At 40.3% G+C, this 20,421-nt stretch overlaps 1 protein-coding gene across 2 annotated transcripts in view; it reads left to right on the plus strand.

The window, feature by feature from the left end:
- LOC140198027 (piezo-type mechanosensitive ion channel component 2) overlaps positions 1-20,421 on the plus strand; it is an 835,978-nt gene that overhangs the window by 667,798 nt on the left and 147,759 nt on the right. For both annotated transcript variants that reach the window (XM_072258850.1, XM_072258859.1), the window contains 4 exons: positions 989-1,100; positions 1,447-1,628; positions 6,408-6,556; positions 12,227-12,400. In XM_072258850.1, coding sequence (XP_072114951.1) covers positions 989-1,100; positions 1,447-1,628; positions 6,408-6,556; positions 12,227-12,400 — 617 coding nt within the window. The remainder of the gene's footprint in view (positions 1-988; positions 1,101-1,446; positions 1,629-6,407; positions 6,557-12,226; positions 12,401-20,421) is intronic.

Here is a 20,421-nt window from a genome sequence, read left to right on the forward strand (position 1 = left end):
GCAGAGTATTGGTGGGGGAAGGGGAGACGGGAATCACAATAGCAGCACATAAAGACCCGGCCTGGAGTTCAAGGCTGGAGTCGCAGTTGGTGGTTGCGCAATCGCTGTGAAGGTGTCCATGGTCGTTTCCCTGTCCTAGTCCTGACGAAGGGTCTTGGCCTGGAACGTCGACTGTACCTCTTCCTAGAGATGCTGCCTGGCCTGCTGCGTTCACCAGCAACTTTGATGTGTGTTGCTTGAATTTCCAGCATCTGCAGAATTCCTGTTGTTTGAAGATTATTAAGGGATTGGACACGCTGGAGGCAGGAAGCATGTTCCCGCTGATGGGTGAGTCCAGAACCAGAGGCCACCGTTTAAGAATAAGGGGTAGGCCATTTAGAACGGAGTTGAGGAAAAACTTTTTCACCCAGAGAGTGGTGGATATATGGAATGCTCTGTCCCAGAAGGCTGTGGAGGCCAAGTCTCTGGATGCTTTCAAGAAAGAGATGGATAGAGCTCTTAAAGATAGCGGAATCAAAGGTTATGGGGATAAGGCAGGAACTGGATACTGATAGTGGATGATCAGCCATGATCACAGTGAATGGCGGTGCTGGCTCGAAGGGCCGAATGGCCTACTCCTGCACCTATTGTCTATTGTCTATAAATCATTTTTAATTAAGGGTCCCAATGAGGAGTCTCAGCCCAAAACATCAACTGTTTATTTCCCATCTAAATACTGCCTAACTTGCTCAGTTTCCTCCAGCATTTTGTGTGCATTGCTAGGGATAAAGAGTGCCTTGAAGGGGGGTGGTGTTTAGATGCACTTACAATGGTGACTTGATATTTGGGAGTTGCTGTCAGAATAGCCTGAAGTTAAATTGTATAAAGCAAGTTCAAGGCTTAAACGTAAATCAAAGTTCCATCTTTGCAGAAATGTATCTGCTTCTCTCAGCACATGATTAATTATTTCTTTGTTCAGATTAATCAGTATCCTGTTTTCTTCTAATAGATACTGTGCGCATTGACCTTTTGGCTTTTGCTCCGTCAAAATATTACTGAACGTCGTGAAGCTGAAAAGAACAAAGGATCTCTCTTATCAGAAGTCAGAGTGGAAGAAAGTGGTAAAACAGATTGTTATATTGCTTGGGTTAGAATATTTGAGGAGCAATGTCTCAATTGGATTGACCCAGAGAACATTAAGAATCTTGACTTCTTTACCAAGAGGGAAAATTAAAATAAGCAAATTTTGTGTTTATCTGGGAGACAATTGAACAAATAGTCTAATCTCTCCCTGATCTCCCCCCTGCCGCATATCTCTATTCCTCATCTACAACCATACAAAATAAAAATCTGGCAAGTCCTTCATTGTGTCATCACCGAGATCTTGGGGTGACAAATCTTCCTTTGGGAATGCAAAAAAGTTCAGTTAAAAGTTGTCAGATAACCTTGTCTTTTTTGTTTGTGCAGAAGATAGCCAGCAAGGCAAAGAGATAATGAAAGTATTAGGAAACCTGGTGATGGGAATGTTTGTCAAATATTGGATTTACATCTGCGGTGGAATGTTTTTCTTCGTGAGTTTTGAGGGCAAGATTGTCATGTACAAGATTATCTACATGATGCTGTTCCTGTTCTGTGTGGCTTTATATCAGGTATGTATTCAGGTAGTATCTTGGTCTTACATAAAAAATGAAATTTCATCTTAAGTTAGTGAAATTCCTTAATTAAAAGACACTTAAACTTTTAATCAGAATCAGGTTTATTATCCGGCATGTGACATGAAATTTGTTAACTTAGCAACAGCAGTTCAATGCAATACATAATATAGAAGGAAAAAAATAATAAAATAAAAATAATAATAAATAAGTAGATCAACTACAGTATACATATATTGAATAGATTAAAAGTAGTGCAAAAAACAGAAATACTGTATATTAAATAAGTGAGGTAATGTCCAAGGGTTCATTGTACATTTAGGAATCAGGTGGCAGAGGGGAAGAAGCTGTTCCTGAATTGCTGAGGGTGTGCCTTCAGGCTTCTGTACCTCCTACCTGATGGTAACAGTGAGAAAAGGGCACACCCTGGGTGCTGGAGATCCTTAATAATGGACGCTGCCTTTCTGAGACACTGCTCCCTGGAGATGTCCTGGGTACTTTGTAGGCTAGTGCCCAGAATGGAGCTGACTAGATATACAACCCTCTGCAGCTTCTTTCGGTTCTGTGCAGTAGCCCCTCCATACCAGACAGTGATGCAGCCTGTCAGAATGCTCTCCACGGTACCTCTATAGAAATTTTTGAGTGTATTTTGTTGACATGCCAAATCACTTCAAACTCCTAATGAAGTATAGATGCTGTCTTGCCTTCTTTATAACTGCATCAATATGTTGGGACCAGGTTAGATCCTGAGAAATCTTGACACCCAGGAACTTGAAACTGCTCACTCTCTCCATTTCTGATCCCTCTATGAGGATTGCTATGTGTTCCTTTGTCTTACCCTTCCTGAAGTCCACAATCAGCTCTTTCGTCTTACTGATTTTGAGTGCCGGGTTGTTGCTGTGGCACCACTCCACTAGTCGGCATATCTCACTCCTGTACACCCTCTCGTCACCATCTGAGATTCTACCAACAGTGGTTGTAACATCAGCAAATTTATAGATGGTATTTGAGCTATGCCTATGCCACAGTCATATGTATATAGAGATTAGAGCAGTGGGCCAAGTACACACCCATGAGGTGCACCAGTGCTGATCGTCAGCGAGGAGGAGACATTATCACCAATCTGCACAGATTGTGGTCTTCCGGTTAGGAAGTCGAGGATCCAATTACAGAGGAATTATATCTAGAAGAGATATAATTGAAATCATATATACAGTACATGGTCTGACTTTTGACCTGTGGAATAAGTATTGGTCGGCTTGGGAAACAGATCTTTGAGGACCATTTCCCTCACCTGGCGAAATGCTATCCAGGTGCACCAGATGCTGTTGTGATCATTTGCTCCTGATTCAATGAGGGACACTCCCTGGAAATGGAATGTGATCCCTGTTTTCCATAGTCCAGTGGTGGAGCAGTGGGAGCAGGCTGGGTGGGGGTGGGGTGGATTTTGTCTTGTTGCTGTTCATTCTTTCATTGTCTTTAGTGAATGAAGCAACACTGCAGAGCCTGTACTAGTTAGGACTTGAGTACCTCTTGCACAGTAAGAATCAGTGTCAGTCAGTGAATATCCCACAGATCATGATCTTGACAGATTCTAGAGAAGTCTGTAAAACAACACATGCTACAGAAGAACAGGATTTCCACATTTATTCACCAGAAATATTATGCAATGTACAGAATTGAACTGAATTGTAAACTAAATATACATAATCACAAGATTTTCTGAAGAAATTGAATCTTTAGAGCCAGAAATTACACAAATTAATTGCCGACACTATCTCACATTTTAAGGAAAATTATACAAGTAGATTTAACAAGGGGAAGTATAGAGGCCTAGATTATTCATTCAATTGGGTCTAGTCACCAGATTAAGCTAATTGGCAGGAATTCTCAGAAGCCACATTTGTTACGTTCTCCCAGCTACATTTGGCATTAATTGTAAAAAAAAAGTGACAAGTGATCTGAAAGGATGTGGCTCAATGATTATAATAACATGCAAGTACTGCGGCTCCAAGGGGGCAAATCATTTTCATATTTTTTGGGATTGCCCTAAATTAAGTCTATTTTGGGAAGGTATTCATAGAACATTAGTTAAGGTACTTAGGTCCCAGATACCTCTGAACTTTGAGACGCTCTATTTGGGGCATGTATTGTTTCTTGAACAGAAGGAAGATATAAAGTTGCTGCAGGCCCTCTTAGCGGCAAGTAAGAAATCAATCACTAGAAAATGGCTAAATCCAATACCACCTACATTAGAAGATTGGTACGAAATTATCTTGGAAATATTTAAAATGGAAAAGTTGACTTACTCCCTGAGAACTCAAAAAGAAAAATTTTATCAAATCTGGAATAAATGGATTGAATATATAACCCCAATACGAGCAGACCTTAGATGACTCTCCTAATGATTTATACTGCTCTTCTCATCAACACAGTAATATTGCTAACGTAAGCACCCCTAGTCCAAATGTTTGTTTTTTTTGTTTTCTTTTGGAAAATAGAGAATTAACACAAGTAAAGGGAAAGATTTGAGAAAGGGATAAAAAATGAAAAAATTAGGTAAATAAGTACATAGGGATTGGATAATTATGTCTGCGGGCAGGAGCAAGCATGAACAAATTAGGATATAAACACCTACAATGGTTGATACATAGGCTTATATACAACATTTTGGACCAGTGGAAATGGTCCAGAAGGGTTGTATGGAAACTATTATTACCATTTTTCTTAAAAACTAATTCCATTACTTAGCCTAATAGGTTAGATTTACCACAGTACATAATTATCTACTTAAATGTTTATTTTCCTTTTATATCATCTCAATGTGTACTTAAGAATGTATAAATAATTGTAGTTTTATACATATAAAAAAATGGAAAAGGTTATATGTGTGAAAAAAGTACATGATATTTGTGAATTCCTTATCCAAATAAAAATAAAATTTAAAAAAAAGGGAATTAGAGTTAGAGAATTATGTTATCTGAAGTATTTTTCCAGGCATAACACTTTTTCACCCCGTTGACTGTTTTTTTGTTGTAATTGGTGGAAAGGTGATTTAACAGAGAGCTAATGCATTCATGAGGCAACCTTTTTATACTTACTTCTACACTTCCTGTAAATTGTTTTTTTTCTTCAAGTCACCAGGTGACCAAAAAATGCACAAAAATGCAAAGTGATCAAATTGCAAATTGTGTAAATAACGTGTGCTAGGCAACACAGATAAAATACTGGAGGAACTCAGCAGGTCAGGTAGCATCTATGGAAATGAGCAAGTAGTTGGAGTTTGGGGCTGAGACCCTTCTTCAGGTCTTTATGCTCATTTCTGTGCCAGGTATCAGCAATAGAAATGGGTATAAATTCAGTACCTCTTGCCCCGTGGGAGCTGTGAAAAGATGGCATGGCCTGGTGGGGATCTTTGATAATGGGTGTTGCCTTCTTGAGGCAGTGCCTGCTGCAGAAATGGCCAATGGTGTGGAGGGACGTGCCCATGATATATTGGGCAGAGGCCACTACTTGCTGCAACTTCTTTCATTCCTATGCATGCAAATTGCCATAACAGACCATAATGTGACCAGTAAGGATGCCTTCAGTAGTACATCTATAAAAATAGTTAGGGTCTTCGGTGACAAGCAAAGCCTTCTTAACCTCCTAAGAAAATAAATCTGCTGGTGAGCTTTTCTTCTGATTGAATCTAATGTTTTAGGAATACCTTTTAAAGATATTAAAGACCCTCACTGTCCCTTTTCTCATTACCACTATCAAGGAGGAGACACAGGAGCCTGAAGACACCCTTTTAGGGACAGCTTCTTCCCCTCTGTCATCAGGTTTCTGAAAAGTTTGTAACCACCTTTTGAAGGTGTCCTCAAAGGTGGGAGATTGTACCTTGATGAAGGTGGCTGACGACTCTCGGACACCTCCTGCAATCCTGTGAACTGGAGCCTCTGTACCAGGCAGTGATGTAACCCGTCACAAACACGTCGGCACTGCATTGACAAGGGAAACATAAACAACAGTTATACAACAGATAACACAATTAGAACAAAAATATTTCATCATTGTTTTGGAAAACAGTAATTGAGATTAAGTGTGTAATCGAGTGAAAGAGGATGGTGAAGCAGCAAGTCTTGGTCAACAAGTTCTCCAGAAGACTCCTACATCCCTGCTGTTCATTGCCCGTGCCACACTTAGCTCATTTCACTTGCGAGAAGTTCGTGGGCTGCAAGATTTCCAGCAAAAACGTATTAAATGATGGATCTAGCACTGCCTATATAATTTTTAAATACAGCTGTAGTGGGAATATGGAGTTAACATTTCTCCAAAAACATGGAATGTGTTGAAAGGCTGTTACAGAAGGAAAAATTCAGACGATCCAATCAAGGGCTGAGAGCGTTGCCACTTTGTGACATAGTACACAATCCACTGTATCTAGCAACTCACAGACCAAGCCCCCTTTTCCACTTAAATCATGCATCCAAGCATACCTCAATGAAATAGGTATTCAGTTTTCTTTTGCCTGTGATTTCCCAGCAGTAAACTATAAATTCTGGGAGTGTACTTAAGGGAATTACTATGCCATGGACTTGATCTTACAACCATTCCTTGAGAGTGTGGCTGGCAGTGGGAATTTGGTATTACTGTTCAGACCATGGTAGTTAAGAGGTTTATTTTGGAAACCAATGCAGGCAAATCCAGCGTTTCCAAATATAATAATTATTTATGTTACTTAATTCTGCTTTCCTTGGCTGCTTATACTCCTGAAGGCATTTTTCTCCCCAGGTGCATTATGATTGGTGGCGGCGGATCCTGAAGTATTTTTGGATTATTGTTGTCTCCTACACAATGCTGGTTTTGATCCTCGTGTATACCTATCAGTTTGATTCATTCCCGTCTCTGTGGCAAAACATGACTGGAATGGATATTGAAAAGTGAGTAACTGAGAAATGACTGTACGCAGCACAAAATAACACTGTAGTAAAACTCTGATAAACTCACAGTGTCCTAACGATTGGGAATATTGCATTCAGTTCTGGTCACTCCATTCCAGGAAGAACATGGAGGCTTTGCAGAGAGTACAGAGAAGGTTTACCAGGACGCTGCCTGGATTAAGAGGCATGTACTATAAGGAGAGGATGGACAAACATGGGTTGTTTTCTCTGGAGCAGTGAGGCTGCGGGGAGAACTGACAGATTTTAAGATTAGGAGAGGTGTAGATAGACAGCCAGTGCCTTTTTCCCAGGGTCAAAACATCTAATGCTAGTGAGCACGAATTTAAGGTGAGAGGGGGTAAATTCAAAGGAGATGTGCAGGGCAACTTTTTTTACGCAAGAGTGGTGAGTGCCTGGAATATGTGCCAAGGGTTGCGGTGGAGTCAAATACGATAGAGGCGTTCAAGAAACACTTAGGTTAGTACATGAATATGAAGAGAATAGAGGGATATGGTCCTTGTTTTGGCAGAAGGGATTGGGAATTAGCTTAATTACATTTAGTTACTGGTTCAGTTAGTTCAGCCCAACACAATGGGCCAAAGGGCCTGTTCCTGTACAGCACTATTCTATATTCTAGGTTACGCTTATTAATTCCAAATATGCTTTCAATATAGTTTTTAACATGTTATTCAGTTGTATAATTAGTATTTCAGAGGACCCTGAAGTTTAAATGGAACCAGAAATGTACAAAATGTTTCATTCCCTGCATCCTGCTGCATACCTGCATTCCTGACCCCTGGTGTTCTGGACTCCAAGCCCATCTCCAGCCATGCACCCTGTCCACAGTCTAGACCTAGCAGCAGACCATTACCTTGGGGTGCAACTTGAAGTCAAGTTCATTGCCATAGGCACAAGTAAGGTGCAAGGAAAATCTTACTTGCAGCAGCATCGCAGGCAGGTGCACAATATTCAGAGCAACAACATCAGTTATACAAAAACTATACTCAATTTCTACAAGAAATAACACAATTAGAGCAAAGAAAAAGAGTCTGCTGTAGTGTTGCTATACTGAGGTAGTGTTTAAGGTTGTGCTGGCTGGTTCAAGAACTTAATAGTTGAAGGGAAGTAGCTGTTCTTGAATCTGGTACTGAGGCACTTCAGTCTTCTGTACCACCTGCCAGATGGTAGCTGCAGGAAGATGGCATGGGCCTTGATGTTGCACTGTTGAAGCAGCTCTTCAACAATGGGCTGAACCTGTAGCTGATACATATCTATGGATGTTTGTCCATAGAAAGCATAGAAACTACAGCACAGAAACAGGTCTTTTGGCCCTTCTTGGCTGTGCCGAACCATTTTCTGCCTAGTCCCACTGACCTGCACATGGACCATATCCGTCCATACACCTCCCATCCATGTATCTGTCCAATTTATTCTTAAATGTTAAAAAAGAACCCGCATTTACCACCTCATCTGGCAGCTCATTCCATACTCCCACCACTCTCTGTGTGAAGAAGCCCCCCACAATGTTCCCTTTAAATTTTTCCCCCCTCACCCTTAACCCATGTCCTCTGTTTTTTTTCTCCCCTTGCCTCAGTGGAAAAAGCCTGCTTGCATTCACTCTATCTATACCCATCATAATTTTATATACCTCTATCAAATCTCCACTCATTCTTCTACGCTCCAGGGAATAAAGTCCTAACCTATTCAACCTTTCTCTGTAACTGAGTTTCTCAAGTCCCAGCAACATCTTTGTAAACCTTCTCCACACTCTTTCAACCTTATTTATATCCTTCCTGTAATTTGGTGACCAAAACTGAACACAATACTCCAGATTCGGCCTCACCAATGCCTTATACAACCTCATCGTAACATTCCAGCTCTTATACTCAATACTTTGATTAATAAAGGCCAATGTACCAAAAACTCTCTTTACGATCCTATCTATCTGTGACGCCACTTTTAGGGAATTTTGTATCTGTATTCCCAGATCCCTCTGTTCCACTGCACTCCTCAGTGCCTTACCATTAACCCTGTATGTTCTACCTTGGTTTGTCCTTCCAACGTGCAATACCTCACACTTGTCTGTATTAAGCTCCATCTGCCATTTTTTAGCCCATTTTTCCAGCTGGTCCAAGTCCCTCTGCAGGCTCTGAAAACCTTCCTCACTGACTACTACACCTCCAATCTTTGTATCATCAGCAAATTTGCTGATCCAATTTACTGCATTATCATCCAAATCATTGATATAGATGACAATTAACAATGGACCCAGCACTGATCCCTGTGGCACACCACTAGTCACAGGCCTCCACTCGGAGAAGCAATTCTCTACTACCACTCTTTGGCTTCTTCCATTGAGCCAATGTCTAATCCAATTTACCACCTCTCCATGTATACCTAGCGACCGAAATTTCCTAACTAACCTCCCATGCGGGACCTTGTCAAAGGCCTTACTGAAGTCCATGTAGACAATATCCACTGCCTTCCCTTCATCCACTTTCCTGGTAACCTCCTCGAAAAACTCCAATAGATTGGTCAAACATGACCTACCACGCACAAAGCCATGTTGACTCTCCCTAATAAATCCGTCTATCTAAATGCTTGTAGATTCTGTCTCTTAGTATTCCCTCCAATAACTTACCTACTACCGACGTTAAACTTACTGGCCTATAATTTCCCGGATTACTTTTTGATCCTTTTTTAAACAACGGAACAACATGAGCCACTCTCCAATCCTCCGGCACCTCACCCGTAGACAGCGACATTTTAAATATTTCTGCCGGGGCCCCTGCAATTTCAACACTAGTCTCCTTCAAGGTCTGAGGGAACACCCTGTCAGGTCCCGGGGATTTATCCACTTTAATTTTCCTCAAGACAGCAAGGACCTCCTCCTTTTCGATCTGTACAGTTTCCATGATCTCACTACTTGTTTCCCTTAATTCCATAGACTTCATGTCAGTTTCCTTAGTAAATACAGACGCAAAAAACCTATTTAAGATCTCCCCCATTTCCTTTGGTTCCGCACATAGCCGACCCCTCTGATCTTCAAGAGGACCAATTTTATCCCTTAAAATCCTTTTGCTCATAATATACCTGTAAAAGCTCTTTGGATTATCCTTCACTTTGACGGCCAAGGCAACCTCATGTCTTCTTTTAGCCCTCCTGATTTGTTTCTTAAGTATTTTCTTGCACTTCTTATACTCCTCAAGCACCTTATTTACTCCCTGCTTCCTATACATGTCATACAACTCCCTCTTCTTCTTTATCAGAGTTGCAATATCCCTTGAGAACCAAGGTTCCTTATTCCTATTCACTTTGCCTTTAATCCTGACAGGAACATACAAATTCTGCACTCTCAAAATTTCTCCTTTGAAGGCTTCCCACCTACCGATCACATCCTTGCCAGAGAACAACCTGTCCCAATCCATGCTTTTTAGATCCTTTCTCATTTCTTGAAATTTGGCTTTCTTCCAGTTAAGAACCTCAACCCTAGGACCGGATCTATCCTTGTCCATGATCAAGTTGAAACTAACGGTGTTATGATCACTGGAACCAAAGTGCTCCTCTGCACAGACTTCTGTCACTTGTCCTAACTCGTTTCCTAACAGGAGATCCAATATTGCATCCCCCCTAGTTGGTCCCTCTATATATTGATTTAGAAAACTTTCTTGAACACATTTTACAAACTCTAAACCATCTAGACCCCTAACAGTATGGGAGTCCCAATCAATATATGGAAAATTAAAATCCCCTACCACCACAACTTTATGTTTCCTGCAGTTGCCTGCTATCTCTCTGCAGATTTGCACTTCCAATTCTCTTTGACTATTGGGTGGTCTGTAATACAATCCCATTAATGTGGCCATACCTTTCCTGTTTCTCAGCTCCACCCATAAGGACTCAGTAGACAAGCCCTCTAATCTGTCCTGCCTCAGCACTGCTGTAATATTTTCCCTAACAAGCAATGCTACTCCCCCAACCTTTCATTCCTCTGCCTCGATCACATCTGAAACATCGGAACCCTGGAATATTAAGCTGCCAGTCCTGCCCCGCCTGTAGCCAAGTTTCATTAATTGTTATAGCTCCTTCAGTATAAGTAATAGAATACAAGTAACAGAGCATGGAATAGATAGCACAGGAACAGACCCCTCAGCTCATGTCTGTGCCAACCATGATGCCAAATTAAACTAAACCTCTATGTTTGCACGTGATCCAATTCCCATTCCTTGCATTTTCATGCACCTGTCCAAGTGACTCATAAATGCCATTCACAAACAAGAGACAATCTGCAGATGCTGGAAATCCAAGCAACATACATAAAATGCTGAAGGAACTCAGCAGACCAGGCAGCATCTATGGAAAAGAGTAAACAGTTGGCATTTTGGGCCGAGACCCTTCATCTTGCCACTATTGTGTCTGTTTCACAGCCACCCCTAGAACACATTCCATGCATCCCACCTGTCTATTAAAAAAAAACTAATCCACATTCTGTATCTCCTTTAAATATCCAACGCCGCACCTTAAAGCTATATCCTATGAATGGATGGTTACACTCTATGCACAGGGTGGTCAAGAAAGTGTATGGCATATTTGCCTTCATTGGACAGGTTGCTGAATGCCAAAGTGAGGAAGTTGTGCTGTACAGTTTAAGAATTTGGCTTGACCACGTTTGGAAGTACTGTTTCATTTCTGGTCATTCCATTTCAGGAAGGCTGTGAAGGCTTTGAAGATGAACCAAGATGTTTCCCTGATTAGAAGATTAAACATAAGGAGATGTTTGACAAATTTTGGATTCTTTTCTTTGGTGTGTTGGAGGCTGAATGGCAACCTGATAGAAGTGTCTAAAATGATGAGTGTGTAGACAGTCAGAGTCTTTTTTTTCCAGGGTGGAAGTGTCAAATACCAGAGAACATAATTTTAAGATGAGAGGGAGGAATTTTAAAGGTTATTAGACATAGGAACAGCAATAGGCCATTAGTTTATAAGGTAAATGATTCATGAGGCAGTAAGTGACTAGAGTGTGCTGCCACAAGAAGTGAAGAAAGTAGATACAAAAGCAATGTTTAAGATGCATTTAGAAATACACATGAGCAGACAGGGAAGGGAGGGGTTTGGATGACTTGCGGGCAGATGGGATTAGATTGGCACGGACACCATGGTCTGACAGACCTGTTTCTGTGCTGTACTGTTCTATGTGCTAAAATGAGATGGAGCTCGACCATCAGGATTTCCAGGCAAAAGGACAGAGGATTATCAGAGTTTTACTGTATTACACATCACTGTTAATTTCAGCAAAACATTATACTGGTTACCTGTGGAAGGTAGATAAAGCTGACATTATCTTAAATACGGTAGCTAATAATGAATCGTGACCCAGAATCTGTAATAAATACTGGTGTTACCAGCAACACTCGCCTCCCAATTGTAAATAATTCAAATCTGTGAAGTACGAACAACTGGACAAAATGGCAGATTGGGTGCACTTTACTTGCAGCTGGTACAGGTTGCAAGTGCAGGAATAGGACTTAAGAAACAAGACTAGATCAGCTAAGTGTATTACCGTGCATGCACAAAATGAAAATTTACACAATTTGGTAAATTCCAATTAGAACAGGAACTTGAACTAGTCTCTTTCAGAACTAAACATATAATTGTTGTTTTCTGTTAAAGATTGAAGGATCTTGGATTGGAGAAATTCACAGTTGCGGATCTGTTTACTAGCATTTTCATCCCCACATCTTTCCTGCTCGTGTGTATATTGCACCTTCATTATTTTCATGATCGATTTCTGGAGCTCACTGACCTTAAAGCAGTGACCAGCAAACAGGAGAGCACTATCTACAGGTAAGAAACATTCTTTAATATGTTGGCAAATTATGCATTACAAATATACTGTATATGTCATGACATTGATTGCCCACAGCCCTGACTGATTGTATCAGAAATGGGTTACGTAATAGTTCATGTGATAATTATGAAAACTCTAATATATATGTATTTTGTAATTGACTAACTGAGGGATAAATTTTAAATGTAGTAACATTCAGAGCAGTGAAACATATGTTCTTGATATCTTCTGTGTTAAATTTAGTTAACGAAAATACAAGGTTCATTCAACAGGGTTAGATTTTATCCTTAGCTGCCATATATTGAGACCGATCACCAGCCTTTTGAAGAACCTTTCTTGTTCATAAGTTCTGCAAAGGGGTAATCAATCCAATCCACCAGAATATGAATAATAATAAAGATGAAAATTGTTCTCTGTCAGAATTTTATTTTAAAAAGGTACATAAATGACATTAAAATTTCAATATAGAATGAAGAAGACAGTTGAAGTCTGCTTTTCCTCAAACCATAGATATTTACTGTATGTACTACAATACCATGATTATTCATTTGTTTTACACTAATTATGATATTAACAGTAATAAAATAGTACACTGATTCTTTTAATTGCCATTGTTTAGTTCTGAATTATTGCTGATTAATCTAGATTGTACATAATTCTGGTTTGTGTGAATTTAACACTTTGCCTCAGTAAACTTGTCTGTAGATATGTTGTGGTAGGTGCAGACTAAGGAACCAGCCCTGTTTTCATCCCAGTTTATTTTCAATACAGTGAGGATCAGGCTGGTTCTGCAATGCGACCCATCCCAACAGATTCTGAACTTGATGGTGAAAGTGAAAATTCAGGCAGGCAGAGAGTTGAGGCGAAGGGAAACAATATCCAGGATTAAACTTTATACCAAGCCTCGCGTTCCATTGCGCTCTCTGGAAAGGCCAGAAAGCTGCAGCTGGCATGCAGGCAACAGTGAAGAGGGTAGCCAGCACTAACAGCTTACCAGCAAACTGGTTCACAATGATGCAGTGTGTAACATCTATAAAATGCACTGCAGTTATTTAACCAGGCTACTCTGACAGTACCTCTACCATATATCAGAATCAGCTTTATAGTTTTACTATCACTGACATATGTCATGAAATGTGTTGCTCTTCTGACAGCAGTACAGTGCAAAGACATAAGATTGCTAGGCATTGCAAAGTAAACAAATAGTGTAAAAAAGGGATAATGAAGTAGTGTTCATGAGTTCATGGGCCGTCCAGAATTCTGATGGGGAAGGGGAAGAAACTTTTCCTAAATTGTGTGCGTAGGTCTTCGGGCTCCTGTATCTCCTCCCCCAATGGTGGTAATGAGAAGAGGGCATCTCCTGGATTGCAAGGGTCCTTAGAATGGATGCCAGCTTTTTGCAGCTCCACATTTTGAAGATATCCTCAAGGATGCAGAGGGTTGTAACTGTAATGGTCGAGTCTGCAAGCCTCTGTTCCTCTTTCGATCCTGCACATTTGAGCCTCCATATCAGGCAGTGATGCAACCAGTCAAAATGCTCTCCGTGGTACATCGGTAGAAATTTGCCAGCGTCTTTGGTGACGTAGCAAATCTCTGCATCCATCTCAAAGTAGGGCAAGCACAGCAGACTCGAGGGAATGCCACCACCTGTCCTCCAATTAGCTCATCACTAGACAACGGGATGACCCGTTGGGGCACCCTTTGAGGAATCACATTTACCAGAAGCACTGCAGCATTTCACGGCAGTAGTTAACCTTCTCAAGAGCTGTCCCAGATGACGAATAATCATGGGACTGCCCAGATTCCAAAAAAAAGAAATAATAAAGAGCAAATGTCAGTGGAGCTATGCAGAGGAAGGAAGGAGTTGTGGAGGTGAGGAGAATCCAGGTTGAAGGACATCATTGTTTTCCTTGTATGGTCCAAAGCAGCAGAGTCCTGTCATAATGCAGTCAAGATCCTTTGGACAAAAGATAGCTCACGCCATTATTTCTGAGAAGAATCCATCGTTTTTAAGCTATAGTGTCATCCAGGTACAGAATACTACAAGTCAAAATCAGAAATAGTGCAGAAAAATTGGGGTTTGGGTAAATAATTAACCTCTCGTTACGGCAAGAGTGTCATTAGTTGTCCCAGTTTGTGTATTCCATGTTTAGATAGATATTATCTTCCTGTCATCGCATTTTTCCACATTGCTGAGTAAAGCACCAAATCACCCCTTTAAATAGTACGCATTTGTTTTTCTTGTCAATTAACTTCATCAGTAAATCATGGTTTGTTGTGGCATTCTTCAATGTTGGTTGCCTTTCATCACCCATCCCACAAGGAATCTCAAGCAGATGTGTGGGCAGGTGACTTTCTCTGGGGTCCACTTGTGCATGTGTAATAGAAGATAACCAAGAAAAATCAGACCATTTAAAAAAAAATCAAAGATGACAGTATTGTTATATTTGTTGTAACGGTGGGAGAAATTAATATTGTATTTTTGGAAAAAGGTACCAGAACTAAGTGCAATAGTTCATTTCCATTATATCCTGCTTTACTTTGTTTAACAATTGTCATTTTCTGTTGCTTTTGTGGTAACTTGGTCTGCATGTCATTGTGTGTGCTGTGTTGGCTAATTGTTGAGCTGTGGATTCTTATCACTTCTATGTCTCTCTCCTTTCTCTTTGATCATTCATCTGCTTCCCATCACTCCATTTTCCAGCCATGCCAAAGTTAATGGTCGTGTTTATCTGTTAGTAAATAGGTGGGTACTGTTAGTAATCACAGAAGTCCATTGCATTTATTTTATTTGCCATAAATTATAGCATGCAAATCATATCCTTTTTTTGGAACTGCTTCTGCAACAGAATTTCAATGAATCGCATCATTGCATCCCTGAATATAATGACTGTATGGTATAACAATGTGAGGTAATAGTGTTAGCGTTACTTAAAAGATTATTTCAATAAAAGTTTTATCATATTGGCTTCTGAATTTCAAGGTATGTATTTACTACCATCTGTGATGAATTGTCTCATCCTATACAAAGTCAATGTTAACTCTTACTAAGTTTAATCACAAATAGGGTCTCTGGGTTACCAATAAAAACAAAAAGGATTTGGCAGTTTCTCTGGTGTTCCTTCAGTTTCTCCTAGTGTTTGGTTGGAATTAGGTAGGCCCCTGGGCGTATTCTGGGGCTTTATTAATTGGCATCAGATGAGCAGGATGTAACAGGGTATGTTGAGCATCATCAGTGAGTGGTGGGGTAATTATTGACATCTGTGAACAAGTGGGAAATGTTGTCTTTAATTCTTTGTATTAAATTCTTGAAGAGAGAGCAGTTTGCTGTGAAAGAAGAGTTCTGTTTGAGAGATCTGCTCAGTTGTAAAGTTAAAACCTTACCCAAGTCTGACATGACCAGAGCAACCAACATAAAATGTTGGAGGAACTCTGCAGATCAAGTAGTATCTATGGAGGGGAATAAACAGTCTACGTTTCAGGCCAAGACCCTTGATCAGTACTGGAAAGGAAGGGGGGATAGGCAGAAGCCAGAATAAAAAGTTTATTTCCCTCCTTAGATGCTACTTGACCTGTGAAGTTCCTCCAGCATTTTGTGTGTACTGCTCAAGATTTCCAACATCTGCAGAATCTTGTGTGTCTCCTTACACGGCCACAACTAGGATGGTAGTGATGTGGCCTTGCAGCTCCACGGACCTGGGACCAAACCTGATCTTGGTGCTAAAAGTGCAGAGTTTGCGTATTCTCCCTATCACCATCTGGTGTTTTTTTTTGATTCTCTGTCCTGATTTCCTCCCTAACTCAAAGGAGTGTTGCATGGTTCATTAATTACAGTAAATTATCCTAAGAGAAGGTAAATTTGGAATCAAACATGAAGCTGACTGGAGGGCAGGAGTGATAGGCCCAGGCAGTATGGAATGGGGAGAATGAAACCGAAAAGATTTCTCTCTTTGGAGCTGGCATGGAACTGATGGGCCAAGGGGCCTCTTTCTGTGTTGAATTAAGTAATTAATATTATGCTTTTAAGGTGAGAGGGGAAATTTTAAAGAAGTATGGGCCGAATTATTTTTACACAGAAATTGGTAGGTTCCTGGAGTGAGCTGCCAGGGGTATTGGTGTAAGCATCTACAATGGTGGAGTTTACGAGGCTGTTAGATAGATGCATGAACATGCAGAGAATGGATAGATATGAATTGTGTACGGGTAGGAGAAATGAGTGTTGTGATCCGTGCAGATATTGTGGGCCAGGGGGCCTGCTCCTCTGATATATCATCTATGTTCTATGTTTAAATCCAAGCCAAAGGTCTATGCATATTTCAGTCAGTGACCCGACCCAAACCCAATGCATTTAATCTGTTGCTTTTGGACTGGGGTAGAGTAGCTGGGCTCTATCCCAATTCCAAAAAATAATGATTATTACTCATTTATACTGAGCACCTCGCCTAGAAAAAGCCACTTTCTTTCTTTCATTCATATATTTAATGCTGACAAAAATCATCAATATCTTTCACAGCAATTCTTTCCTCCAATGTTTATCAAATACGCTCCTATTATTACTGTATTTCAAAATGAGACAAATATTCCTACATACCAAAACAAATCAAATAACAGAGTATGTCCCTCATTTTTTCACTAAAGTATAATTAAATAAGAGTGTGTGCCAGAAAGATTTCTAAAAGCAAAAAAATGCAAATATTGGAATCTGGATTAAAGTAGAAAAATACTAGAAATGTTCAGCATGTCTGAAGAAAGGTCTTTGAGCTGAGATGTTAAACCTGTCCCATCTTCTGTTGGCACAGCTTTTTCCCTTTGTACAAACTTTGTACATCAAGCAAGTGTTTTTATGCAGAAGGAATTTTTTTTACACAAAGACCAGTAGGAGTCTGTAAAGTGATGCTGGGGGAGTGCTAGAAAGTGTTATGTTAGCAATATTTAAGAGCAATTTTATCCACAGCACATGATCAAGCAGCAAACCAAGGAATATAGACCATGTGCAGGCAGATGGGATTAATTTGGATTAGCATCATGGTTAGCACAGACACTGTGGGCTGAAGGGCCTGCTCCTGTTGTGTGTTCTATGTCCGTGCAGGTAATTTCATGAACATGCTTTAATTCTTGCTGATTTCATCAGTCGCTCCTTCGCCTCTCTTAAGTTTCACCACTTACTTATCATGTTAGAGTGCACAATATCAGTGCATAATGGCTCTATGAAGCCACCAGACATGTTAATATATTGACGTATAGCAGATATGGACCCCCTAATTACCTAATATTGTCAGTGTATCTGTGTGTTTATCTGAGGAGAGAAAATGAGCTGCTGTCTTCAGATCATGCTAATGGGTTTTTTTACGAATCAGTTTAATCTGTTAATACTTGCTGTTTTGATGAGATTGGAGTTATAGTGTTTGTCAATTAAATTTCGCTTCATTTCACATGGTGATGTTCCTCAATCACCTGGTGCTGCCTTTGAAGTCAACCTCACATTAGCAGTCTGAAGCACAGTGGTACTTTTATAAGGTAATATGGTAATGGCTTAATTCAGTGTAAGATTTTGTAACAGGCTGCATAGTTTACTGAGCAGCATAGGATCAGATTCATTTGCTTTCCAATTCCACAAAGTCCCTTCAACTTGTACAGAAACCATTAAAACCTCCTCCAATGTTATTTCAAAGATGGGGCATGTGACCTTAAGTTAGCTTGCTTTCCGAGGCTTACATACTTATTCATATGAGCTCAGTGTGCATGAGTAGGTCCATAATCCCATCCTAAACATTCATCTTACATGGTTATTAGGAGTTCTGCATAGTGCTTGACATAATTCCCACACCTCCACAGTTTGCCCATGCCTTTGTTCTGAGGGTACATTTTATAGGAGAGAATTGTAAGAAAAGCACACCTTGGCTGACAATATATCCAGTGAAATGGAAGAGAACTGTTGTACTAATAAGATGAAACTTTGCCCTTCAAAGTACATTCAAATTGTTTTCTTTAGAACTTGATCACGATGGATCATTAATAAAGGCTTAGTGAATATAAATGTGGATTTCTGAGGAGGAAATTACTCTCAACCAATGTGCTGGAGTTATTTGTGGATATGATATGACTATTAGAATAGATATGGGAGTTGATGTGGTGTACTCAGTTTCAGATGTTAAATGAGGGCCAGTATAGGAGGATGATCAAACAGGTGCAAGTGAGGGTAATATACTGGCCAGGACAGAGAATTGGTTATCAGATAGAGACTAAAGTTAAGATCATGAATAACCCAGGGCACGTGCTTGGACAAGCCCTGGTGACTTGTGCCCTGTGCTTGTGACTTTTGACAATCAAAGTCACACATTGTCCTGAGGGGACCAAGTTTGCCGACAGTACTAAACTAGGTTTGTCGTTGTGTTGTAGACATCGCACCAACATTTTGTACGGCTACAACATGATATCCCAACTCCTGTTCTGACATGTAAGGACTGCAAGTTGAAGATTGTATATATTCTCTGACACTGAGTTGAACCATTGACATGATGATGGTGGTACCACGCCTGGAATATTCTGTGTAGTTCTGGTCATTATATTAAAGGAAGGATGCAATTAACTTAGAGAGGCTGCAGAGAAGTTTCACCAGAATGTTGGCAGGATTGTGGAGGCTTGAGTTATGAGGAGAGACTGGATAGGCTACAATTGTTTTCCTGGGTGACTAACCTTATAGAGCTTAATGATATAACATGGACACGGTTTAAGTGATGATCACGGTCTTTTTCCCAGGGTAGGGGTGTCTAAAACTAGAAAGCACAGGTTTAAGGTGAGAGGGGAAAGATTTAACGGGGACCTGAGGGGCAAGCTTTTCACACATAGGGCGTTGGCTATGTGGAATGACTTGCCAGAGGAAGTGATGGAAATGAATGCAGTTGCAGCATTCAAAAGGCCTTTGGAAGGGCACATGGATAGAAAAGAGGATATGGGCCAAAGGCAGGCAAACCATGCTACTCAGGAAGGCACTTCGGCTGACATGGTTGTGTTGGACCCAAGAGCTTGCTTCCATGCTGTATAACTTTGACTCTAGGTGGAATTGTGAGTACAAAGCAAGAGCTAAAGATGTTTCAGGTGGATATGAATAAGTTCAGAGAGTGGTGAGAATATGGTGGATGGAATGTAATGTGGAAAAATGAAAAAAAAAATCTACCTTGGAGCATTTAATAGAAAAGTAGCAGAATTTCAGATGTAGTGAGATTGGGTAGTGCTGACGTTTAACAGGATTTTAACGTACTTGTACCTGCTAATATTCAGGTGCAGATGATACGTTTGCCTTTTTTTTAAAGAGGATCTGAACACAGGAATAAGGAATTGTTATTGGAATTATATGGGGGCATTGGTGCACGGTTCGTTTCCCCTTGCCTGGTGAAAGAATGTACTTCCAAGAAGATTCACTCAATGGTTGCAGAGAAGGCAAGATTGGTGTGTAAAGGAAGATAAAATGGTCTATGACTATATTGTCTGAAGTTTAGAAAACTGAAAGGAGATCACAATAAAGTATACAAAATTCAAAGACCAGTACAGCACAGTACAGGCCCTTCAGCCCACGATCTTGTGCCAACCTTTTAACCTACTCCACGATCATTTCTAAAGATTCCCTCCCGCATAACCTTCTATTTTTCTTTCATTTATGTGCCTATCTAAGAGAATTTTAAAAGGGTTTGACAGTTGAGGCAGGAAGGATGTTCCCCCTGGTTGTGGTACTGTGGTAAACCATTTAAGACGTATCTGAAGAGAAATTCCTTCATTTATAGAAGGACAAAACTTTGAGATTCATTTCCATAGGAGGCTGTGGATACTCAGTAATTATGTTAATACAGAACAGATTAATTGATCTCTGGATATTCGATGAATGGTGGCCTGGTAGTGTAGCAGTTAACATAAAGTTTTACAGTTCTAGGTATAATATCAGGGTTCAATTCCCACGACTGTTGTAAAGAGATTTTATGTTCTTCCTGTGACCACTTGGGGTTTCCTCTAGGTGCTCTGG

This window comes from Mobula birostris, chromosome 1 (genome assembly GCF_030028105.1).
Source record: "Mobula birostris isolate sMobBir1 chromosome 1, sMobBir1.hap1, whole genome shotgun sequence".
Classification (NCBI taxonomy): Eukaryota; Metazoa; Chordata; class Chondrichthyes; order Myliobatiformes; family Myliobatidae; genus Mobula; species Mobula birostris.